This window comes from Chaetura pelagica, unplaced genomic scaffold (genome assembly GCF_000747805.2).
Source record: "Chaetura pelagica isolate M959 unplaced genomic scaffold, ChaPel_1.0 scaffold405, whole genome shotgun sequence".
Taxonomy (NCBI): domain Eukaryota; kingdom Metazoa; phylum Chordata; class Aves; order Apodiformes; family Apodidae; genus Chaetura; species Chaetura pelagica.
This window is the reverse complement of record NW_009953489.1, coordinates 6239459-6264567: the sequence shown is the minus strand read 5'-3', so window position 1 is coordinate 6264567 and position 25109 is coordinate 6239459. Positions and strand designations below refer to the sequence as shown.

At 46.1% G+C, this 25109-nt stretch overlaps 2 protein-coding genes across 2 annotated transcripts; one reads left to right on the top strand and one right to left on the bottom strand.

Annotated features, from left to right (window-relative positions):
- Positions 1-244: 244 nt before the first annotated feature.
- Positions 245-7001, top strand: DOLPP1 (dolichyldiphosphatase 1). Its single transcript, XM_009998997.1, has 8 exons — positions 245-269; positions 746-846; positions 2491-2575; positions 2830-2929; positions 3762-3860; positions 5158-5286; positions 6097-6186; positions 6636-7001. The coding sequence occupies exons 1-8, from the start codon at positions 245-247 to the stop codon at positions 6670-6672; spliced, it is 666 nt and encodes a 221-aa protein (XP_009997299.1). The 3' UTR covers positions 6673-7001.
- Positions 7002-13146: 6145 nt separating this feature from the next.
- On the bottom strand, positions 13147-24805 carry CRAT (carnitine O-acetyltransferase). Its single transcript, XM_009998906.1, has 14 exons — positions 24662-24805; positions 23109-23372; positions 22526-22644; positions 20326-20379; positions 19240-19405; positions 18501-18675; positions 17849-18027; positions 16741-16841; positions 16177-16296; positions 15579-15701; positions 15111-15246; positions 14574-14636; positions 13928-14065; positions 13147-13362 (listed from the first exon to the last, which is right to left on the bottom strand). The coding sequence occupies exons 1-14, from the start codon at positions 24803-24805 to the stop codon at positions 13147-13149; spliced, it is 1998 nt and encodes a 665-aa protein (XP_009997208.1).
- Positions 24806-25109: the final 304 nt, after the last annotated feature.

The following is a 25109-nucleotide window of genomic DNA, read 5'->3' as shown; positions in this document are numbered from 1 at the left end:
GCCTCCTTGTGTGTCTGTGATAGTTCCGGATAAAGGTTTTGAAGTACCTTGAGACCTCTTGTGAGGTCCCATTGCTGCTCCCCAGTTGTCCCTGGGGAATAACCAGACTGTCAGCTATTTGGGTTGGAAGCCCAAAGTCACTCCTCTGTGGCACCAGTGGGCTACTGGGTTAAAAAGCGGAGTCTCCTTCTTTCCCCTTTATCTCCTGCAGTGTTTAGCTATTTATTTCCTCCCCATTTCGCTAATGGTAGTGTTCATGTGGACACATGGTGAGACAGATTAGGGAACTGATCCAGCTGCAAACTAGCCCATTTTAGTAAGGAAGTGGGAAAGGATTTGTTTGAGGAGTGCTTGCTGGTAATTGCTGGCACAGGGAGGCAGTGTGAATGAGGGGGAGGGAAAGACGCTGCCTCTTTTGCAGCAGCCTGTGCTTATGTTGGATTAAAGTGACTTCAGGCCCGCACCCATGGTCATTGTTGTAAATTGGCTGGCAGTAATCTCTGTTGAATGATGCCAAGATCCTCTCATCCCTGCTTTTCAACCTGCATGGAAGCACTGCTGTCTTCTTTGTCTTGGCTCCTCTTAGGTTGGAGCAGCAGAGGCTGGTCTGCAAAATGGAGACTCTGCAGTGCTCGGTTTGCCCCTCTGCTCTCAGTGTTTCAGGGCACCAGCTGACCCATGCTCTGGTAGCAGGAAAGTACCTGTGAGGTTCAAACTGATTTGTTTCTCTTGTTTGTTTCCCTAGGTGATTTCTCTGGTCAGCTTTTAGCTTATTTGAGTCTTGGTCCAATATTCATTATTGTTGGCTTTGTAACACTCATCATATTCAAGAGAGAGCTTCACACGGTGAGTCCTTCTCTGCCTTCCCAGCTTCTCCTTATGGCAAAAAGTATTTTCCTGTTGTCACCTGGTGCTCCTGTATTCACACTTGTTTTTCTCTCTTTCAAGAGCACTTAGGTAAGGTGATGTTCCTGTCAAAGAACAGCAGGAGACACTTATCACCTGTACCAGGTTAAAAGACTGCTTAGCCTTTGCTGACTTTTTTATTACCCTGTGGTATGTTTTGGGCATTATCTGTCCAAAAACATTCAAGGAGATGTCTGAGCAACTAAAGAATGCTGTTGCAGAGCAGGAACACTCCCAAGATCCAGTAGGATCATAGCACTAGTAGGTTCCTGCAAGATGGGCAGCTTATGTAGGAGATAGTGTGTAAATCAGTAGGATGTGCTTTCTTTGAACTACTGAAGCAGAAAAGAGGATACAAAATAAAACCTGCAGATTTCCAAGGCAGTGGATCTGTCAATAAGGGCTGCTCCCCAGCTGTGAATCATATACCAGGGACAGAAGAGATTTGCTTTTGTCCACATGACCAACAAGGGCCTTTTTTGTAATACATAATGCTTTCTGTCTGCCCTGACAGGTAATTTGGAATCAGTGGCATGGATAAATTTCCTTTAGGAGGTATAAATCTCTTGTAACACTTGCCTTCAGTAAACAGATAAAATAGGGGCCAATGACAGGATTTTGGCAGCACATTTCTAATACAGGGCCATGGTGTCATGGGAACCAGTGGCTCAAGGGACCTTGGAATGGGACTTCTAGTTTACCAAGTTGATGCTAGCTAGGAGAGGCAGCTGTTAAGTTTTGGCAACCCAAATGTTTCTTGTTGACCCAAAAGAGAGAATAAGTTAGAGTAACTATTGCACAAATTCACTGGGTTTTGAATACAGGGGCTTGTTAGGTGTTACTAACAAAACAAGCATTGAGATTGATGTGGGAAGGCAGCATTGAGATGGAGAGGGATGGGAGCTAACTTGCAGCAGCCTGACCCCGTAGCTTGGGACATAGAGTGAAAAATTGCTTCATCATATGGAATGGGACTGAGTGTTAAGGAGAAAGAGTATCATCACCAGCTGGGAATTTGATCACAGCAGCAGCACTAATTCAGGGGAGTTGTGTGGACTATGGAATTAAAGAGCCAAAATAAATGCTACCAGTCTGTGTCAGTTCAGAATATGACTTCATTTTAGATTGGAAAAAGAAAACAACTTCAAGATGAAAATATTAATTAGGGAAAAGCCAGGAAGCCTAAAAAGTCATCTTTTTTAAGCTTTTTGCCCAAAGAACAGTGTATGCACTCCCCCTGTTGGTCGTCAGCAAATGACAATCCCTGAAAAGCTGCCCTGTTAAAAAATGCCACTTTCTAAGCTTGCTGGTGGAAGTATGCTAACAGAATTGCTGTACAGTGGCATTTTTGTCTCTCTATCATCTGCTGAAAAGCTGCATATGCACAATGTGCTGCCACATGCACAGAGTGGGTTGAAAAAGAAATGCTTTTCTGCCTCAGCTAGAGAATTTTGAATCCATTTGTGTTAACTCGAGGAGTCATAAATAAAATTAGAAACATGGTTTGGGGTTTTGCCAAGAGAGAGAGCCTGGGAAGTAGATGGATTTTTTAGATGGGATGATGTGGTTGTCTTGCCTCCACAGATCTCTTTCTTGGGAGGGCTGGTGTTCAACGAGGGAGTGAACTGGTTAATAAAAAATGTAATTCGGGAGCCTCGGCCCTGTGAAGGTATGGTCTGGCCCTGGGTGTCATGGTGTGGGCTTGGAGTGGAATGGGGGGTTGGAGGGTGTTTTCCCCTTTGCCTCATGTTGGCTTTGGATGTTTGGGTGTGAGAAGGCTGGCAAAGCCGTCTGAGCAGAGACATGTCCTGTGGATTTGTGTGCAGATACTCCAGCAGAGTGGTCTGGCTTTGTGTCTGGAGCATTCCAGCTGCTGTGGACAGAGTAGACCTTGACCATGCTCTTTTCTTCTTCTCTTCCCAGAAGCCCATTCAACAGTGACCACAAAATATGGGATGCCGTCCAGCCACTCCCAATTCATGTGGTTTTTCTCTGTCTATTCCTTTCTGTTCCTTTATTTAAGGTAAAAATTCACTGTCAGGTTTGGGCTGTTAATGTGTTGGAACACCTGAAAGAAATGGCTCCCTTTCTGTGAGCCACTTCATTGGCATAATGAGGAACTGCACAATTTGCTGTGTCTAGGGTGGATGAAGCATGTGAGTTCCAATCTGAATGCAGGACTGTAGTTACTATTTCTGAAACCTGAAGGTTTCAGGTGGGCCTCCTATACCTGACTGGGTACAGGTCTCTTAATTTGTGTTTTCTAAGCTGTGACTATCCAGCAGTGTGAGGGAAGAGGGAGGGGATAGGAAGGAGGAAAGAAGAGCTGCTTCTTAGGTGTCTACTCAGTTTTGTTAGTGGGGTGTCTGCAAACTTTTAGGTAATACATGTTGCCCACTTGCATGAACTTTTAGCTCATCTCCTTTACTGAGTACTGGTATCACATGCTGTGCTTTTCTGAAGTTCTGGCTGGGAGATGGCTCTGGCTTGTGGCTCCATGTGTAGAGGAAGACAAAACTCACAGGTCCTCCCAGCTTTGTTGGATGAGGGAGAGACTCTGATGTCTTGGCTCCCTGTTGCATATGCCCAGCATGTGCCTTGCCCATCAGCTGCAGTAACTGAGCATTCTGCCTTCCATCACAGCAATCCCTGCCAACAGTAGGAGAGAGAGAGAGGTGTGGCCTTTTGGCTTCTCCTTTACTGCTGTCAGTGGGACAGATTGCTGCTGGGATGGTATTGAGCTGCCCAAGGCCCCACTGGAGTAGAGCTTTCCTAAGGTTTCAGAGAGAGTGAGGACAGAGCTGAGGAGGGCTCAGCTCCCTGCCCCTGTGCTAATGGCTCTCCATCTCTTTCAGAATGCACCAAACAAACAATGCGAGGTTTCTGGATTTACTATGGAGACATGTGCTGTCCATCTGCCTCGTCACAGTGGCTTTGCTAGTCTCATATAGTAGGTATGGAGCAACTGTTTGTCTTCTGCTCTCATACAGTCCTGTGGCCCTGAACAGCCAGCAGACCTGTCATCCCTTATCCCCCATTTCTGATCCAGTTCTTCATGGCTGCACTGCACTAGCTGGAGCTTTGCAGGGGTTGCTGTGTTGCCATGAGACCCTTCCAACAAGTAAAGGTGCTTCATGGGGACATTTCTAAATGACTCAAGATGAGCTGAGCTTGAACCAATTCCCCCCTGGCTCCATGGCCTTCCTCCAGCCTCACTGCCTTGCCCTCTTCCATTGCACCATGCCTTGGCACACCAGCATCTGCAGCATGGGGATGCCCACTGTTGATCAGTCAAATTGTTTGGCTTCAGCATTAGTTAATAAAAACCATTTATAGATACTTGAATTGCAAGACTTAGTTGTATTAGGATCAATATAGAAAACAAAACTTTGATATTTTTTTTTCCCCTTTAGTGGGGTCAAATCATCAACATAATATATGCACACAAAATGGGCTCCACTGATTGGAAACCAGACAAATTCAGGCTAGAAATAAGGCTGTGTTTTTCCCAGGAAAGTAGTTACCTGTGGACACAGCTGACTATTAGAGCTCATTATTAACTGGTTATTTTAAAAATTCTGACAGGACAATTTCATTCTTAATTCAAATAAATATTAATTTGAGGAAATCCAGTGGTCTGTGCTAGGCAGAGGATCAGGTAAGATGATCTTAATAGCTTTATGATACATGGGTGAGAAGAATTTTCAATGTGACATGTGGAGCTGGTGTGCACAGGTACCAGGCCATGAATCCAGCTTTCTGAGCAGCTGCAGTCACAGTGAGCACCCTGTGGTAGTGCAGCCTTCCTGCTGTCACGTCTGAGAGTGGCAAAATCGTTACAGAAATGCTGTGTTCTTAAAAGCCTTTAAGATCCTGCTTTGGTGCTTTGGAGGGGCCTCGTCCTGTGACTGTTTTTGGAAAAGTCTCTTATGGGAACCAACAGCAATAGTTCCTCAGCTAATCCAAAGATACATGAAGAAGAATGTGAAGGGTTATTGAGTTAAGGTCAAACTAGAAGTGCTCTAAGCTGAAACTGCTGTAGGAAGGAAGATAGTTTTTCCCTTTTTTTTTTTTTTTCCCCCCCCACTTTTTTTTAGCCAGCTTTTTAATGATAAAAAATTAAGTTATCCCCTTGTAACATCTGGGGGATAACTTCCTCAGAATGTCTGAGACTCCAGTGAAGCATCAGCCCTCAATTCAGGCCTCGTCTTGTTGTAAAGCCTGTCTGGTGACTCTTCTCTTCCACTGCAGGGTTTATTTGCTTTACCACACCTGGAGCCAAGTCCTATATGGAGGTGTGGCAGGCAGCATCATGGCCATAGCCTGGTTTGCCTTCACACAAGAGATCCTAACTCCTCTCTTCCCAAGGATAGCTGCATGGTAAGTCTCTCTGTTCAGTGGAGGTTTTATTCCTGCAAGTCTGCATCCTGTGCGTGGCCGTTTGGCTCATTAAATAAGTCCCTTGCAATGAGCTGCTCACACAGATGTAGCAGAATTATCTGGCAAAAGAAAATATTCCTAATTGGGGTAAAAATTGCATCTTGCAACTGAAGCAAAATAAATGTAAAGATGCTTCAGTCTTTAAAATGGTAGTTGTAGCCACATGAGCCTGGACTGTAAATCAGCTGCTCAAACTTTGATGAACTGCCAGAGTTACAGATGCTATAATGAGAATTCCTGGGTTCTGTTCCAGTTTTGCCTCCTGACTGTTATGTAACCTATTCCTCTGTGTTTTCTTCTGCATGCACACACATGGGATCCTATGTCCTGGCCTGATAGGAGAGAGGAAAATTAATCCACTGTTCCATATGTAAAGCCCTCCTCAAGCTGTGAGGTGTGGCAGGGCTGGAGAAGCTTTTCAAGCCCAACAGACCTTTTGTAACCTATGTCTGATGACCTTGTGAAATTGCAAATCTATTTAAATGTATTACAGTCTGGAAACATTGTATCAGGTTAGGGAAAACAACAACAACAACAACAACAAAACAAAACAAAAAAACCCCTAGCAAGTGTGTGGTGTTTTGTTTTTTTTTTAAATTAAATTAACAGGGATCTCCTTTCCCAGGTGGAATGAATGGAATAGTAATGTTAACTCTGGAGCAATTTTTGTGCTTTTAAAATTTTGATCAAAACTAGTGTAGAGAAAAAGTCTAATTATTTTCCCTTTTCCACTGCCTTTTCCATTTTCAGGCCAATTTCAGAGTTCTTTTTAATTCGAGACACCAGTCTCATTCCTAACATCCTGTGGTTTGAATACACAGTCACCAGAGCAGAGGCAAGGTAAGTTTTATTGGGGGGTGGAGGAGCTGCAGCTGGTTTGACTTGTCAGGAGTAGCTATTAATCTATTTTCTAATCTGTAGATAGCTGCTGTGGGCAGAATAGTGCAGAGTAAAGCTAAACCAGTTGTGGGTTAAGTACTGTTCTGGGAGGTGAGTCTGTTGGGGAGTGTTTGGGGTTAAATAATGTTTTATTTAAATAGTATTTCAGCTCTTTGCAAACAGTTGTTCATAATGTTACCTCTACGTGTACTTGTGCACATTTAGTACATGGTAGATGTTCTAGGGCTCTACTTGTCTCCCTGTGCAGTATGGTGGGGGCAGCTTTATTTCTGTATGGAGCTAAGCAGAGCCTTACTTTAATCCTCCTGTCTTTTGCCCACTGGTTTGCCACAAAACCCTGGGGTAGGGCTGGGGCCCCTCTCTCACCCTGCCCTCTGCTGCCCCCGCAGGAACAGACAGCGCAAGCTGGGTACGAAGCTCCAGTGACTGGGGAAGTCCGGGGACCAGAGAGCACGTTGTAACGGAGACAGACAAGAGCAGAGACCTGGGAGCAGCAAGGAGACTTTTAACAGACGGACCAAAGGAACAGGCAGGGACCATACCCAAAACCTGAAAGCCTTTGCTCTGCTTTAGCAGCTAGCTGGATGCTCCCTGATGCATGTGGGACCATGCAGGAGTAGAAACTCATTTTCAACACAGATGCACATTGCCAGTTGGAATGTACCATCGTGTCTACGTCAGGGGAGGGGGGAGAAAATGCCTGGTGTCATGTTTGGGGGAGGGGAAACCAAAACCAAATGCAGCTTTATTTCTGTATGGAGCTAAGCAGAGCCTTACTTTAATCCTCCTGTCTTTTGCCCACTGGTTTGCCACAAAACCCTGGGGTAGGGCTGGGGCCCCTCTCTCACCCTGCCCTCTGCTGCCCCCGCAGGAACAGACAGCGCAAGCTGGGTACGAAGCTCCAGTGACTGGGGAAGTCCGGGGACCAGAGAGCACGTTGTAACGGAGACAGACAAGAGCAGAGACCTGGGAGCAGCAAGGAGACTTTTAACAGACGGACCAAAGGAACAGGCAGGGACCATACCCAAAACCTGAAAGCCTTTGCTCTGCTTTAGCAGCTAGCTGGATGCTCCCTGATGCATGTGGGACCATGCAGGAGTAGAAACTCATTTTCAACACAGATGCACATTGCCAGTTGGAATGTACCATCGTGTCTACGTCAGGGGAGGGGGGAGAAAATGCCTGGTGTCATGTTTGGGGGAGGGGAAACCAAAACCAAATCCTTTCTGTGACTTTTTCTTGTTTTTTTTTTTTTTTTTATTTTTTAAAATTTTTTTTCAGCATGAAATATACACACTATTTATTTATTTTTTTAAATGGAACTATTGTTTTTGGGGTGGGTGAGGCACTGATTGTGTGTTTTGTTTTTGCTTTTTGTTTGGGTTTTTCTATTCTGGAAGAAGATGACAAAACTAATCTCAAGGTGATCATGCTTAATTAGGGCTTCTAATTTTTCTAAAAACTTCTTAGGAGGGAGGGGAACTAGGATGGGGTGGTCTAGGCAGAAGGGAGAGGAAGGCTTCCTTTCCTTTCTGCAACCAGTTTGGGAGATCAGAATCCATTCCAACTGCACTTTGTACAGATGGAAAGAGAGACTAAAAATCTCATTTTTAACACTAGTGATGGTTCTGCAGGGAAGCCTGCATGGATACCATTAAGGGGAGTGTGTGTGTGTAAAACAAAGGAAAAACTGAAATATACTGACTATTTTTTTTTCCACTGCTGCTCCTGTTGTGTAATTAGCAAGAGTGTCTTAGAATCTCTTCTAGGTGGCAAGATTATCATACATATCTCACGTTTATTCCATCTCTTCCTTTATACTTTTTATTACCTCAGGGTTGCTGTGATCTGTACAGCTGCTGGTGTTGTACTTGGTGTGCTGCTGATGGCACTAGGAAGCCCACTGGTTATAAGCAGTGCTGTGCTCCAGGAAGAGTCAGCCCAAAGCCTTACAAAATTCAGTTGCTGGTCTCTGTCTGAAGCACTGGATTTCTAATTTTTTTTCCTCTGTTAAAGCTTAAGGGAGGGATTTTTAAGAATGAACCAAGTGACAACCATCAATGAACAGCAAGGCAAATGACTAGTAACTAGCTCAGCTACTGTCTGAAGTGTTTCTTGAGGAGTCCTGTTAGAACCCAACTGTGAGCTCAGGTAGAGAGCCTGTCCCAGTAGAGCCTCCTGCCAGTTATGAGGGTGGCTCAGTCAGGGTTCTGCAGCAGTAACTTTGAAAGCTGAACTCCTACAAGCAAGTTTTGCTTTCCATCCTTCTTCCATCCTGGTTCTGCGTCTGGGCAGTCAGCTCTGGGTGCTGTGTCTCTGTGGGAGTGTGTCTGCCATCTGTGCGTGCTGGGGGTGCCTCCAGCTTCCCTCATCCATGAGTTAACCTGGCAAGGGTTCAACTCAAAAGTGCTTCAGGGCTGTGCATGGACACTTTCTGTATCTCTAGCATATAATGCAGCAGTTCAAGTGTAACGACAGAAGTATTTATTCAAAGCACAACTGACTTGAACTTCCACAGATGAAGGACAGCTTCTGAACTGGCTCTAAGGTCATCGGGGTGCCTTCGATGCAGTCATGTGAGCAGAGGTAAAATGACTGTCACATCTCAGTCTTGCTGCCTGTTTTACTATCTCCACTTTAATCAGACTCCTGCATTAGAAAGCTCCTCGAAGTGAGATGTGTTTCTGTTAATCTTGATTGGGTTTTTTAATTATGATTTTTTAAGTTTTCATCTGTGCCTGTTACCATAGGAGTTTGTGTGTTCATATAGAGTTGGAGCTGCTGTAGAAACTGTTGGACAGCCGGAGAGTTAACTGTAGGAAGCAGTGACTGATCCAAATCAGGAATGAATGCTGCCTACCTTTCTGTGGTTGAGTAGCTATGGGGGGTAAACTAACTGTTTTCAGTTGTTACAGCAAATGTCTATGTTTTTTTAAGAACTGTTTAGTATTTGCATATCATGAGCAAATCTGTTAACATCTGAAGGACCTGAGCACTGGATCTGCTTGGAAGATGCATCAGAATAAAGGGGCATCTTGCAGCTTTCACGAGGACATTTGATCTTGGAACAAGTCTACTAAAATGTGGCAGGACATCAGATAGGCCCCATGATGTGGTGGTACCAGATGTTTTGGTTTGAAAGCTGGTACTAAGCACTAATTTCTTACAAGCCTGTATCATTTATCTTTATATTTCTTCTAAGTTAACTTACAAAGCCAGAGGGGAGATGACAACTCTCTTCCTCAAGGAGAAGGCTCAAAGAGGGGCACTTCCCTGGCCTCTCTGAAGCTGTTATGACAGATTGCTGGGAAAACCATGTGTGGAAGCACCTCATGAAAAGTAGAGCATAGGGAAGAGGTTTCATCTCCTGTGGAGAGCAGTGTAGGGTATAAAGCTGTTTCACCTCACGTTGCCTTTAAACCCAAGCTTCCTACAGTAATTCTTAGGAGTAAGGGAAAGGAAGAAGAGCTTTTGTAAGACACTGTAATAAACTCTCCTCTGTTCTCTGTGAGTTGTTTGTAATCTGCATCTTCTGCCTACTTTTGCTGTACCCTTCCAGAAATCTGCAATACTTGATAAAGTAGAAATTCCTTAGTGATACCGTGGATTTTTCTTAACTAAATGGTGCTGTGCAGGACAAAGATTTGAGCTCTGCCTTATTATCCTACACTTATATGAAGTGTCCTGCCACCAGTTGTCTGAAATGGAATGTTTTCTTTGGATTATGTGGCTTTGCAAAGCAGATGCTTTCTATTCCTCCCCTGTACTCAAGGGGGCTGGATGGAGATACCAAGACAATAAAAGGAAGGTGACAGAATGCTGTGGTTCCCTGTTCTTGCTGTCCTCCCAAAAGGGTAGTTATGTAACTCCTGCAGTGCCTGAGGAGACTTTTAAGCCTTTTTTGTAGCACTTACTTGTTTATTGCATTTCAGTTGATCCAAAGAACATTTCAGAACTTTGCACGACATGGATTATGCTACTGAAACAGTATGTAACACAGCTAACCAGCAAAGCATGCAACACCACCAGGCTGTGTCATAAATTGCACTCATACCCCAAGAGTTATCTGAATACTTCCAGCCTATGCATGTCTTAAATGATTTGCTCCAAATGGGTAGTTTATTTTTCTGGAACTTAAGGTTCTTGTACTTCATGTGCCTTTAAGACAATGGACATCTCTTGATAGAACCATCAGAAACAGGGAGAATAGTAGTCAGTAAGTTGATACCAAAAAAAATATCAAGGACATCACATTTTAGGACTTGTACAATAAGAAAATACTTCTTAAAGGAAAAAACTTGCAATGATTTTAGTGTCCTTTCAAGCACTTGAAAAAATCACTTTGTTCATCTGAATTTCAGCTATGCATGTCATTAAGGATGCATGAAGTGGTTTATAAATCTTGTACCTCGTTCAGTGTGATAGTCTTGCTTCTTGCAGCTCTGCTCTGCTGAAGCCAGTGGGATATCCAGATTTAGATCCAGAACAGATCCATCCCATCTTCTGAGATAGTCACAGCAGCCTGGACTCCTGCTTAATCTTTAATAGGCACTTTCCTTTTGAGAGCCTTCTCTTTTGATGAGACAGAAGTAGAAAAGGGCCAGTCTCAAATACTTAAGTGGCAATACTGGAGCATCAGTGGTTGAAGGCATTGCAGGCAGGGAAAAATAACTCATCCCCTAGCAGGAGAGGTTGATTCAGTACAGTGGGAGGATTACTTTGCCAAAAAGAATATTTTTTCAATGTAAAAGGTTCCATGAACCCAGATGTTATTCCAGCAAGGTTTGATCTTTTATGTAGTATTTATACAGTAACTTAACACTGTGATAATACTGAATGTCCTCTTGCATTTTTCAGTCTAATTAATACAGAGGAGTCAACAGAGCAGGGTCTTGTGCTCACAGGTTTGTAGTGCTCCTATTGGTGTTTTTTTTAGGCAAGCTCACTCCATTCAGGATTCTTCTAAAAGATCAACTAAATCCATGTAGATGATGTGAAAGTGGTGGCAGCTCATACAATCACTGGCTGTGCAGGTGAGTTTCAGTTAAGTTTTCCTTTTTAAGGTTTATTTAGGTGTATAGAAGCTTTGAAATAACATCCTTTTAGGAAAAAAAATGCAGTAGTGTTGGCTTGTTTCTTTCAAGAAGCAAATCAGATTTTTTTTTTCTTTAAATACATTTAGTGCAAATTTCTTCATAGTTGTTCATCAAGGCACTTTGATCATGACTGTTCTGTGACCAGAAAAGCAGCAATTATGATTAAATACTTCCCTGTTATAAAACAGGCCATCAGACTCCTAAAGCTTCCTGTTTATGGTGGTGTCCCAGCAGGCACATCTTGGAGGGTGTGCAATTAAAATATTAAATTCCTGTTGCAGAAACGGTACTAGAATTCTTCCTTACCACACAGTTTTAGTAAATAAAAGTATAGTCAGGAGTTTGGATTCTGGCAGATTCACTGGAATTCCTGCTTTACAAAAGTTCCTATGCTACAATGGTATGTTAGTGTTTATAGATCATCTTTTACTGTCTCAAATTTGTCAACTGAACATGAGAAGACTGTCAGTAGATCATTCTCTCACAGAGTAGAGCTGGCACAAGTCTGAGTAATGTGGCAGTAAGGAAAAAAAAACTCCCAGGAGTGGCAGAAAACCTCCTCCTGCTGCTGCTGCAGGAGCAACAGCTGCCACAGTGGACAATCATGCCCTTGTGTCCTTGGCTTTCTTCCTGCTTTTCAAGATTTTCAGCCCTGTTAAAGCAGACTGATGAGAAAGGAGGGGGATTCTGCAGCTGTTTTTCCTTTAGCTCTAACAGATCTGAACTCTGTGGGCCAGAAATGCAAGTATGTTCTGCAGTTCCAGAAACATTTGTCCACAACTTGGGCATAAGACATTATGCACAAATATGTTGTTTCTGGAAGCAGGGAGTAAAACCCTATGGGGTTAAGGTTTGCCCTGAAGGAGACCAGGCATGTGGCCTTCTCGCTGGTAAAACAGGTTGTCAGCATTTGTTTCTTTTCTTCAATTCCAAAGAAAGGTACAAGGAAGCAAGTGTCCTGTGAAATGCACAGGCAACCCTTTCTCATCTCTGCAAGAGTTAAGGTACATAAAGTAAAGCCAGCAAAACCTGTGTGAGGGAGATTTGGGGAAGCAGTAGCCTGAAGATTCATGGCCAGCACTACAACAGCAAACTTAACAGGAAGCCCAGAACAACAACAACAACAACACCCACCTTAGCTTGTAGCAAATGATACTATGTTGTTAATAGGGTCAGTGCAACAGAAAGGAGATCCCAGCATCCCAAAATGAGGGGACATTCCCACATAATGGTTGGAATGCCTGGGCTAAGCTATGCAGTGCACTCAGGAGACTGGATCTGCTCTGACTGACTTAAGAACCTCTTTCTCCCCTTGCCAAAGTTCAATGGTGATGTTTTGCCATAGCAGTAACAGTCTTCAGTGAAGCCTGAAAGATGCTGCATTCTTCAGGAGACTAAACCAGCAAGAAGACTTAGAGTAGTTGCATCATAGAATAAACATTCCCTGCTTTTCCTGGAGAAGAACTGCCTTCCTCACCAAGTGGATTTAAATACTGGTAAGGACTGTGCTTCCTGTATTCCTCTAGAGTAAGCTCCAGAAAAATCCTATTTCAGTCCTCTCAGGACAGGAAGGTGCACTTGATGGGAGAAGACCAGCCAGTTCTGTTTTGGCTCAAGACCACAGAGTCATCTCACCACAGTCTGATCCTGCAGATGATCATTCTGTTCCCTCTTGCTGGAAACCAATGGTAGGTGCCTTCCTAGGTTCCAGTCAGGGGAAGCAGTCCCCTCAATCATTTTCTGGGGAACTTCAGTGCATGAGGAATAGCCCCTTTAGTTGGGAGTTTTGCATCAAGCTTGCCTCTCACAGCTTGGATTTGGGAGTGGACTCCAGCAAGGTCCTCATGTCCAGCAGTGCTTTCTCAAGATAATGCGCCATGCGGGCTGCGTTGGTGTCGGCGCAGCTGTTGAATGCTGAAATTGCAAAGTTGATGTGTTCATCCATGGGGTTGTAACAAATTCCATAGCCATCTGGAACCACGGGACCAAAACACATCACACAGTCTGTCTTTGCTGGGACCTGTGGAGACAATGTGATTAAAACCTTCCAGCCAGTCAGAGAGAAATGTAGCCATCAAATGCTAACAGGGCTGTCAACAGCAGAGGAAACTACCACCTCCTGAAGATGCTCTAGAAGAAGGTCTTTTTGGTCAGATCCAACCTACCACCACATGGATGCTGGATTCTGCCAGGTAGCAGCAATATGATTTGCCATGCATTTGCAAAGGAGCACTGCTCCCCAAGACAAGCTCGTGATAAGTCACAAGCAGAGCTGTATCGGTAAGAATCACGTCACAGCAGATGAAGGTAAAGCAATTCTACCAGCAACTTCAATTGATACCACGTGCATTTAGACACCAAACACTCCTGGTGAACTTGGCCTTGGTTATGCTGGTGTTTTATAGGGTTGAGAAGGGAGAGTAGTAAGGTAGAGTAAGATCAGATCTGCTGCCTTATGGGATTGATAACAGCCTTAAAAAGTTCCGTCCCCAAGTGAAGATTAGTTTCTAACAGAAGGGAAGGAAGAAGAAACGTGGAGAAGAATGAAAAGAGAGCATTTCCATCTTTGCTCAGACAAGTCCTACCTGACTGGTTGAGAGGTTGAAGTGCGTTGCCACAGCATAGGCTGTGTCCATGAAGAGCTCAGGCATGCTCACTAGGTCCTCAATAGCCTGAAGCTTCAAGCCCAAGAGATGACGGTCTATTGCATTGCCCCTTATTGCCTGCAGGGAAGGAAGATGAAATGAAAGCCTGTCTAGCAGGGAAGGGGGTAAAACTATCCATTTCTGTTGGGTAAAACAAAAATACTTCTAAAAATCTCCTAAATGCTTAAATTCAGAAGGAAGCTAGATCTCACCTGTAGCACCAATACTCAGCCTTGTTTGTGAGGACTGAAATTAAATACACCAGTGAAACCAACCTGCCTACAGGCTCCCTCTGGTCTAAGGGGTCTCTGTGCAATCTTGGCATTTATCAGCAACAATGACAGTGAGAACTGAAGCTGTTTTTGTATTTGATTCGTTCCTTTAGGTTGGTCACAAGGGACACAAACCACCAGCTAGAGAGAAATCAGTCTGTGGCCAAAAGCACTGTCAGACCTGAGTTAGCTGTGTAGCAGCACTAATGGCCACCTTGCTGTGCCAGCAGAGGAAGCTCTTAAGGTCTTATCTTTCATCAGAACCTGCATTTGCTCTGTAAAACTCCAACCCTGGCTGCATAGAGGACACTCACCATATCAGTGTATTCCCTGTGGGCCTGGGTAGCTCTCCTCAGCAAGTCTGCTTTCTCCTGGTCCTGAGAACACACAAATATATCTGTAAGTTTTTCTCCAGAATGGAAACCCTCATTTTGGCTGTTCCTTTAGGATGGAGGGCCTGTCTGCTTTGTGTGTCCATTCTAGACTAATTTTACATTTACTAGATTTAATTTTTGAATAACTTTGTTCAGCTACATTACTGTCATTCTGAATGGAGTTTTCCATCCATCAGTAGCAGAACTTAGTCTGAATAGCTTAAGAGACTATTTGAAGGGACATGCTTTTTTTTGTGGAATTAGAAATGTCCCCGTGTTGTTTCCCAGGTTTTCAGTACATGTGAAAGCAAAGCCACAGGAAACCCAAGGTGTGCAACTATCTAATCCATGTTTCATCTCAGCCTCACGTTGGGTTCTGCTTAGCTGAAACCAGCTGCCACGGGGACAGCCAAATCGGCAGCTTTCCTCTCTTTCTGAAGTGGAGGCCTCTTAACTCCCCTGCTTTTAGATCCTCACCGATTTGTCAGGGCTGTCCATGGACTGCACAAACTTCAGGGAGTCCATGGAGGTGGAGCGGATGGTGTCTGTGCGGCCCAGGCGGAACATCCGGAGCGACGCGCTCTCGTACGTGGCGCAGGCGTGGCCGTACATCCTGGGAGGGGGAGAAGGTCAGAGAAGTGAGTTTGCCCTGGGAGACACAGCCTCTTGTGAAGCAGAAGAACTGATGGGAAGGGCAAGGCTTGATGTGAGTCCCATCAGGAGCTGATGCTTCCTTACTAGGACTGTGCACGCAGAGAGGGATCAATCCCCCATTGCTCGGCAGCTGCCACAAGTGAGAGGGTGTTTCCCACAGAGGGGTTCAATTCCGGTGCACAGGGAAAATGTGGCACTTAGGTGGCACAGCCAAGCCTGCTTCCTTTATCAACCTCACATATTTAAGCCTGATGGTGAAGAGGCTGAGAAACTACCAACTAGTCTCTTTACCTGTAATATGCCAGCTGCAAGGCCAGCTGGATGAAGGCATCAGGACTTATCTTCTCTGACTTGGGGAAGTTTTTCCCAAATTGATGAAAGACACTGACTTTGACATCCAGGTCTTCAACCATTCTGCAAGGAAAGAGAGAGGAAGTGTTTATTTGCCTGTTCTTTGTTCTTCTAATGTAAAGGCAAGGGTTTGCTTTCACAAGGCTGAGAAAGAACAGGCTGGATCTGACCTGTGCAGGGACAGAGAGCTCCATCACACAGATTCATTTGGACAGCACCACAGACATGAGCTTTTTTTGGCCACTGCTTAAAACGTTCTCCTGGTTAGATGGGCTTTTGTGTGTGTGTTTATGCTCCAGTATCTCTAGGTAAATTCAGTAAAGCCTTGTTTTTTCTCAGTAAATGGGAGGGATCAGTAATTGCCTTTGACTTTCTTCCTGGCAGGTGGCTTCAGTGAGCTTTTCAGTGAGGTTCAATGCTCACCTGGGAAGTCACTGGGAAAACTCCCTGGCTGCAGTGAGGGAAGTGTCATTTAAACCACTGGCATGTGAGTTACTCCCTCAGTCACTCATCAATCTCTCCATTGCTTCATACTTACATGTTGAGGTTCTGCTTTGCCTTCTCTATGTCATTCTTGATTTCTGGGGTGATGTTAAACCGCAGTTTTTTGGGCATTGGCAAAGGAAACATGGGTGATCTCACCAGCTCAGGCTTCTTCCTGCACAGAGAAGTTAAGTTTAACCAAACCTTTAAGGTGAGGCTCAGCTAAGCACACCAGAGCCTGGCTAGAAATGCACAGGAGATTGTCCCTAACACCTTGTGACAATAGTCACAGGCTGAAAAAATTCTTCATGGTGCTATTACAGTGGTTTCTGAAGGGTATGAATTAAATGTCTTCTGTGCCTTCTGCCCCAAAGAAGCGCCTCTCCCAGGCAAAGCTCCTGTTAACTGAACACTGCAATTCCTTGAGAATGGAAGCAGTAGCAAAACTTTGACCAGAGTAGCTTGGCCACTCAGTTCTTATCACCAATACAAGAACTGCAATACGTAATAAGCACACTTCCTTCAGAGCAGATTCCTAGGGGGTGAGCTGTGACATGTTCTTGGGAGCAAGTGGTTTAAAACCTGCCTCCAATGCTGAGGAAAAGGAGACGGGACTCACGTGTACTCCACAATGTGATCCAGAAGAGCAACAATGGGTGGGCCCTCTGCAGGAGCATGCTCATACACAAGACCACAGGAGCCATCTTCAGCAATGATGAACTATGAGAGAAGCAGGAGAGGACAGTGTTGAAGACAGAATCCAGAGCACGAAGCAGGAAGTGTCCAGAAGAGACCTTAATATCTCCCTGCTCTATCAGAACGGGCAGTGATCCTGTCCTGGCACGCTGGAAAAGTAACCCAAAGGTCTCATGTAGCAGAGCAGCAGAGGAAGCTTCCAGCAGGCTTAGAAGATCTGACAGTTACAGCTCTGCAAAATGAACTGGGTAAGAGTGTGTCTGAGAGATCTGTCGGTGTGCTCAGTGTCTTGCCAGTGCAGAGTGGGCTAATGGTTTTGATTTACTTACATGCACACATAATACAGGCATAATATCGCCATCTGCTGGCTCACCCTTACTTTTCAATCAGTTGGAACATTTAAGCTTTATCCCATCAATGAAGCATTCCAAATAGGAACAAAATAGCTGGAAACAGGAAGATTTCAGCAGATATGAGAAGAATCTTTTAAAGCACCACTGCTATTATCCACAAGCCAGGATGTACCAACTAATGAAGGAGAAGCTTGAATAGCAACTATTGTTGAAGGCTCTTGACAAGACTGACTGGAGAAGAGAACACAGGGGTGTGGTGGGATGGCAGCTCATGTTTGAAAAAAACAGAACAAAAAGCCATTGGGCAGCTTCTGGCAGCAACAGGAGAAGTGCCCAGCGTGGGCGGATAGAAGGAACAGACCTCCCTGTGCTTGGGCTGCCTCCAAGCAGACAAGGCATTGTTCACTGCAGGCAGAACACGGATTTACTAGGAACACAAAGAACTGCTGCAGGGAGCAGGCGTGGGCAGAGGCAGGGATGAGTGTTTGTGGTGGCTGCGAGGGATCCGCGGGATCAGACTGACAGCCACCACACCTTGCCTCCTCGCTTTCTCTGCTCTCTTGAGACAAAGAAAACTTTCCTTCTAAAGGCTTCTGGGATTTCTTGGACCTCTGTAGTCTCTGGAAAACCTGTCTCCTCCAGACCCAAACCTTCAGCACGAGCAGCAGCAGCGCTTACCTGAAGGGTTTTGTCGAACCACCGGTTCCCGCTGTTCCAGCGGCTGCCACCTCCGTGCAGCATCTGAGCAGCCACCCGGCTCCTGTAGATGTCCTCAGACACCCGGGGCATGGGGGCATCCAGGCAGACTGTGCAAATGCTCTTCTCAATCGTACGCACCGACTCTTTGTTGGTCTTATCTGGGAGAGAAAGGAACAGCAAATGAGGGAGCTGAAAAACTTGCATTTTGATTGGAGGGAGATGGATGTTTGAAAGAGCAGGTTTGAAGGACCCAGTGTTGGAATCCTGCTGTACCTCAATGCCAGTCTGGTCATTTAGGGTTGTAGAGTAATTAAGATTGTGGCCAGCTAGGTTGTTAGAGATGTGAGCATCCTTTTTTTTTTTTTTTTCCATGTTTCTTACATCCCACCCATTTGCAAGGCAAGAAAATCTAGGATTTCAGTTCCTAACGCACCAACCTTCAGACTCCACCCGTGTATCTTTTAAAACAGAAACAACAATATTTTGTAATGAAATCAAGTTGCTTCTTTGAGGTGGAAAGCTCATGTTATCTGCCCAGAACAAGCTTCCAAAGGAAAGCACTGAGCAGAGCAGTGTTAAGGTTGGTGTTTGCAATGTTTGTCAGCACTTGCATGCTGGGGGCTCTACAAACCTTTCAGAAGGTTGTTGTAGGCTTTTGCCCAGCTGTTTCTGTGGTTGGTGGTGAGGATCCCAATAGGTTCTTTGTTTGTTTGGAGGGAGGTGTTCCATATCTTCTCCAGCTGAATGAAGAGCTGGTCAGTGGTGAGGGGAGTCCCATCACTGTTGTAAACGTCCAGCTCAAAGAACTGAAGGTGAGAAGAGTGGACAAGGACAGAGACAGAATATGAGAGAAAGCCTTTATTGTCCCTACCCTGAGACAGGGACCAGCCTTTTAGAGAAGGTGAGACTTGACCTAAAAATTCAGCTTGTAAGGAGACCTGTGAAGGATGCTCAAAACTGAGAGACCCAAATCCAGCTTCCCTTGCAGAACATAAATGCAGTCCAGGTTTTAAGAAACTTGGAAACCTTGGCAAGGGCTAAAACACATGAGGAATTCCTAAGACTCAGCTATGGTGGTAGGGTTTGTTTTACAATTTGCACTTGGAATTTCCAATTCATAGACGTGAACTCTGGGCTTTGAGAGACAGGAATTCCAGGGACAAGAAGCTGAAGAAGAGAGCATTTTTTTGCCTCTCCTCTGTTGCTCACACACGACAAACCCAGCTAAGACCAAAGGGGAGAAAGGGAGCAGGAACAAATCCCTGGTGAGGCAAACCTTGTGAGATTTTCTGTTGTTCTTTTTGGTCCATGGGTAGCTGAGAGGGATACCTACATCTCCACAGACCTGACCAGCTTGGCAGCTGCCATACCTGGAAGTTGTGAACCACTGTGATGTGCCTGGACTGCTTCTTGCCTTGGGCATAGTTGACAATGGAGTCCCTCTTGGGGCCAGGAATGCGGCAGGAGGAGAGGATCTGGTAGTACTGGTTCATGCAGAGGGGCTTCCCACCCAGGTACTCCACTGGGAGGGTCTCACTGGAGATGCAGCAAGGTAAGGAGGAAAGGGGAGAGAAAAGAGGTGGGTGAGAAGTCCCACATAGGACGGGAATAGGCTCAGCCACACAGTTTTGGTCACTCCCTCCAGCAAGATCTAAATGGTGGTATAAAAAAAAGGGGCTTGTCCTGCCCCACTGTTACCAGCTTTCTTAGGAGGGATGACAGAAAGTGTCTGTGGGCCAGCCTTTCATTTGGGAATGGGAAAAACACTTGGTGTCTGGACTTGTTGCATAGTATGTATACCATCTTGTCCACAGAGGAGAATCCAAGACACAGGATACTGGGAGATGCATCATTTCCAGTGAAATGGCAGAGAAAGGGTTTGGGCTGTAATTTTGAGTGGTGAGTGTCTCATGTTCTATGTGACTTGTGAACTAGACTGGGAGTCAGTTGATCACCTGAGCAGTCATATTCCAACCCCCCTTCTTACAGCTGGCCCTGAGCCTTGTCTGAACGTGGATGTAAAGGTGTGATGTTGGTCAATGTCTTTTTGGAACATAAATAAGGCACATTCAGGTTTGCTGGTGATCAGAGAATAAGGGGGTAGGGAGGAACAAGTTTCTCCAGAGCTCATCCTGTCTAGCTGGCAGGTGAGAAACACCAGAAACCCCAAATGAGGGAAACAAATTCCAGCTGTCATTTATTGTGTGGGCAAACAGAAATACATAGCTCTGCAGGGCTGCAGTTGGACTCCTTCCCTCTAAGCACGTAGATGTGCCAATGCAAGTATTAAGGTAAACAAAGAACTTGAAGAAAGGGAAGTAAATGTTGATTACACTATCTCTTTTCAAGAGGTATTTTCTTTTGCCTTTCTATTTGGAAGAGGGGTTTCTTGACTAGGCTCAGCCTTTCTGTGGCAGCAAGGAATATGTGGGAAGTCAGGAGAGTCACTAACTCACTTGTCAATCATGGTCTTGAAATCCAGGATGCCCTCGATCAGCTTGGCAGCAAACCTGGAGAAATAGCAAATGTAACAAGTTGTGATTCAAACACAGAATATTTAGGGTGAGAACCCCAGGTTAAGGAGGGCTAGCAGAGCCTCTCTGCTTCTTTGGAGTCCAGCCTTTCTGCTAAGCCCTGTTGCCGATCTCTGATTAGTTGATACAGCCACTCTGGGGTTGTCATTTGAGACTGCTGGATACTCCTACCAGGTGGCACTTTCTTTTTTTGTGTGTCTTACTGTATAACCAAGGAACTCTGGGCAGCTTTCCAGCAAGCAGGGTTCAGTCCAAATGCATAAAAGACCCTCTAACAGCAGCATTTTCTACTGACATGTTGTGATTTTATCACATCCCAGTCTTAGCATTAAAAAAGCATCAAGAAAAGGGGATTTCTCCCCTTCCCTGGCCAGGGGCCTCCTCTGAGTTAAAAGCCTGTGTCTCCCTGAGCCTCACCACTGCTGATCTAGTTCCTATCTGAATATTCTGCTGCTAATCCAGCTCTGAAGATCATTCCTCTGGCACTGAGGGATCTGAAACAAATGCAGGCATGCTGCATGGGACACTGAGGTGTTGTGTTTACCAGGATCAACATAAACACTGCCAGTGCCAACCCCCAGCAGGGAAGGAGGCTGTGACAAGCCACATCAAACTGCTTAGCTGGGAGTGACAGGTTGGCCTACTCTGACCAGGGAGCAGCCACCCATGTGTAGAAGGAAGGAGGCAGGAGGTCACTGTGACAAGAGGTTGCAGTCAACTGAGCTTCAAAGGCTTTATAGTCCAAGTATTTGATATTTGCAGGCAGTGTCATCTAGATTGCTCAGCCTACCCATCTCTAGTGAAGATCAAAGGGTGAAACTCCAAGAACCTCAGGGCTGGTAATCAAAGTAGTCTTCAATGAAAATCTCCCAGCCTTATTGCAAAACCCAAGGAACTAAAACAGCCGGGAAAGAACAGAGCCCCTGTGCTCCTTTCCAGAGAGCAAATGGCCTGTGACCTGAGTTAGGGCTTGAGGGGGAGCTGGGCAGAAGTTGGCTGACTTCTTTTCAGCTAGCAGTGTTGCCAGATGAAGGGATGGAGAACTCTGCTCTCTTGCCTTCTGCTTTCTGAAGCTTTAGTCTCAGGCCACGCTGTCAAACTTCTTTCTGCAGCCACAAACTATTCAAACAGGGATGGAAATTGTGTTTTAGATGGGAGCCCAGATTTTCATGCAGCTGCTCAGTTCCACTGGCTGGGGCACTGGCACTCCAGATCTTATCTTCTGTTTGGATAACTTCAGAGTTAATAATATGAGACAGAGTTTCAAATATGTTTGTCTAGTCTGTCCCTGTGAGGTTCACACTCTCAGGTGTGTGCAGGGGACTGGAAGGCAGGAATTGTTCTCAGCCTCAACACTGCCCTGGCTGGTACTTTTAATCTGCCCCAGCAGTGCTGACTGGTAACTGTGGTGAAGGTAACCCTGCATAAAGGTTAGTGCTAAAGTTCTGCAGATGGGAGATAAAACACTTGTGGTGCTGGTTAAAAATTAAAGGGAGACCACAAGGAAGGGATGATATGACAGGGCTTAACTACAAGAAAAAACTGGGGGTGGAGAGACACTGGTGACTGTTAAGCTTCCAAAACCATAAGTCATGAGTGAAACAACAAGTTAGGGGACAGTCCCTGCAGGAACAGACCAACAGTCCCTGCAGCAGGCTCCCTCAGCCCTATAAACTAGCAAAACTCCAGAGGCATTTCTGGTTGGTCTCCCTTATGTGCCTGGGCTACTCTTTATGCCTTTAAGTGCACACACAATCTTAGTGCCTCTTAGTCTTCAGTGTGTCAGATACATCCTCACACCACCTCCATCCAGTGATTGGGCCATCTGGTGATAAAGGTCTGTGCTAGAGCAAAGACCAAAATGTAGATTTTTAGCCCCTGTTTTGTATCTGAACCACTGGACTCCTTGTTTTTTCCCTGTGATTAAATATTTAGTCTGGTGCAACCAGGAGCCTGGCAGCCTTTCCTGACCTCTACAGCCCTCCTGCACAGCACAGCTACCAAACTTGGGGACCACACGGTAATTTCTCTCTTTCTCAAGCAGCCTAAACACTTTCCTCCCTGGCCAGCAGAGACAGCTCATCCCATCTGAAATGTAGGGGAAGGTAGAAAAGGGCTTTACCTGAGCTGACCTTGTCGATCCAGAAAATCCTGCTTGGGCAAAACCACACCTGGGCTGGAGTGGACCACAACTGGCAGGCGATACTCCAGGTAAGCTGTCTTCAGCCACCAGTCTGAGAGCTGGGGTGGAGAAAGACAACATGTAGGGTCAGCACCTGCTGCCGGCTGAACACACTCAGCATCCTGCCCACAGTTCTGTCTCACACTTTGCAAATCATTATTTGAGTTTTATGCTTGGCATGTGGAAGGGTAGATCTGAGCAAGGCAGTGGGGGATCTTTGTGCAGGGCTTGAGCAGTAGGTTTCCCTCAGCTTCTTGGGGCAGCTGTGTGATGCTGAAGGGTTAGACGCTGCAGCAGCCACAGGGGGGATCAGTGACTCCATGTTCTGTCATAAATCTCTCTGCTCACCCACGTCCTGCCATAAATCTCTCTGCTCACCCAAATCCTGCAAAGGAGCTTGCACAGCTTGGGGGGCTGATGCCATAAAACACAGATACCAGTGAATACAGCCAGAACACTGGAGAGCTGGGCATCAGAGCTGCCCCCTCCCAAGCCTGAGCCTGGGGCCAGAGCCCCAACCTACCCAGTTCTCTGTTTTCTTGGCTCTCATCTCCAGGCCTTTCTGCAGCCTCTCCCCGACGCCTCCCGGCTTGCGGAACTCGGCCACCAGCTCCTGCGTGTGGTTCAGCTCCTCCGGGCTGATGATGGGCTGCAGGGCCAGCAGGTACCGGTCCAGTGTCTGCTGCAGCGGCGGCACCGGCAGGTGGGGCAGCGCCTCCTGATGGAGCTGGAATCTGCCAGGGATCTTGCCTAAAGCCGTCGGCTTCAGCAAGCCCGGGGGCCTGGCCTGCAAAGCACAGAGCAAATGTCGACACAAAATTTCCCCCCCCAGATCTGCACGAGGTGGCAAATTAACCTGGAGCTGGGAGTCTCCATCCCAGTCTCTCTGAGGGCACAGGGATGTGGGAGCAGAGCACACGAAGTGGGTCTGACTGCTGGAGATGGTGGTAGGACACCCAGGAGAGCTGCAGGGGAGAAACCTGACCTCCCAAGGCACTGATCATCGGGGGAAATGCTGCCAGGATAATGATACAATTCTCACTCTGGGCACCTTCCAGCTGAGAGTCTCCATGTATCCGACAAAGTCAAACCCTTCCATCCCATGGTGAGTGGGAAGAAAGTAACTTGTGAAAACTATCAACCTTGTGTACTGTCAGAAACTGTTTCAGTACCTCTTACAACACCATAAGGCTAGAAAGGTAAGCAGAACCCAAATCAAACTACCCTTTGGGCTCACAGGAGGCAGAATTTAGGTAAATTTGGGGCAGGATTAAACTTCTTCTCTGACTGTCCAGGGATCTGTGATGTGCAGGCCCTGGGCCAATGCTCATTTGTGTTGGGGAACCTCCCAGTTCCTGGAAGACTCAGCTACATTAAAAGAACCTCTATCTGGTTGTACCAGTATGGGACTGGCCAAACTAAAGGAGCATTTGGAGAGGGAACAGTGAGAGCTATTCAGGAAACTGTGGGTGATGCCAACAGGCTCTTGGGCTCTTATGGGGTCATGAGGGAGTGAAGGCCCTAAAAAAAGCACTGCACTATTTCCTTGGGTGGAGAAGTAAGAAGGAGCAAACCCAGCTGCTAACCAGGACATGAACCTGCCAGTTTTCCCCCAAAAGTATAACAGCATCTTTGGTGAACAAGGTTGGACACCCTTTGGCTTGAAAATGTTTAAATAGTACTCCAGAGGTTTTCAGTTCCCTCTGCTCCTTCTCTTCTGTTGGATTTACTGAATCAGACACTCTTCTGCAGGACCCTGGACTTTGCATCCTCAGTGCACTGGGAATGCAATGCCAGGGAGCCCTTTGATTTCCACAGCAATGAGAAGAGCTGTCCCCCCCACCTCCTCCCAGCAGTTCAGCACAGAAGAAGAAAGACAAAGTTAAATCTGCCAGGTGACAAAGCCTCTACGTGGTGCTGAGCAAACGCTCTCTGCTCTCTGTAGGACCTGGTGATCGAGGATCAGAGAGGAAATGTTAAAAAACAAGAGAAGGAGGAATTACGGAAGCATGAAAGGAAAGTGGGGCTGGAGAGAAACGAAGCGTGTTAATGGTGGCAGTGTGGGGCATACTGTACCTTCTCTGCTTGCTTCTGCTTCCTATCCATGGCTGGTAGGACAGAAAAGATGGGAAACCTCTCCCTCGGCCTGTCTCGGCTTCCTCTTCCCCCTGACAATGTGCTGCCCGGGCAGGGCGTCACCTCGTTAGCAAACTGCCACATGACTGCTCTGATCAGAGGGCTCAAGGTCAGACACAGGCCTGGGAGAGGCCAGGGGTGATCAGACCATCAACTGCCATGAAGGCACCTTTCTGGGAAGCCCTCCCAGGGCCACTGACCATCTGCCCTGCCTTGCTGATCGATGCCCTGTGGTCAGAGTCTCTCTCTGGTCGACAGCTCTGGGCCTCCAGCCATGGCAGAAGTCAAGGGACTGGGGATACAATTCCTTCAGGCTTTGCCTGGACCATGAAACTACAGCAGCTGTTGTGAGAGAAGCCTGAACATCATCCAGGTGGGACGCCCGGGG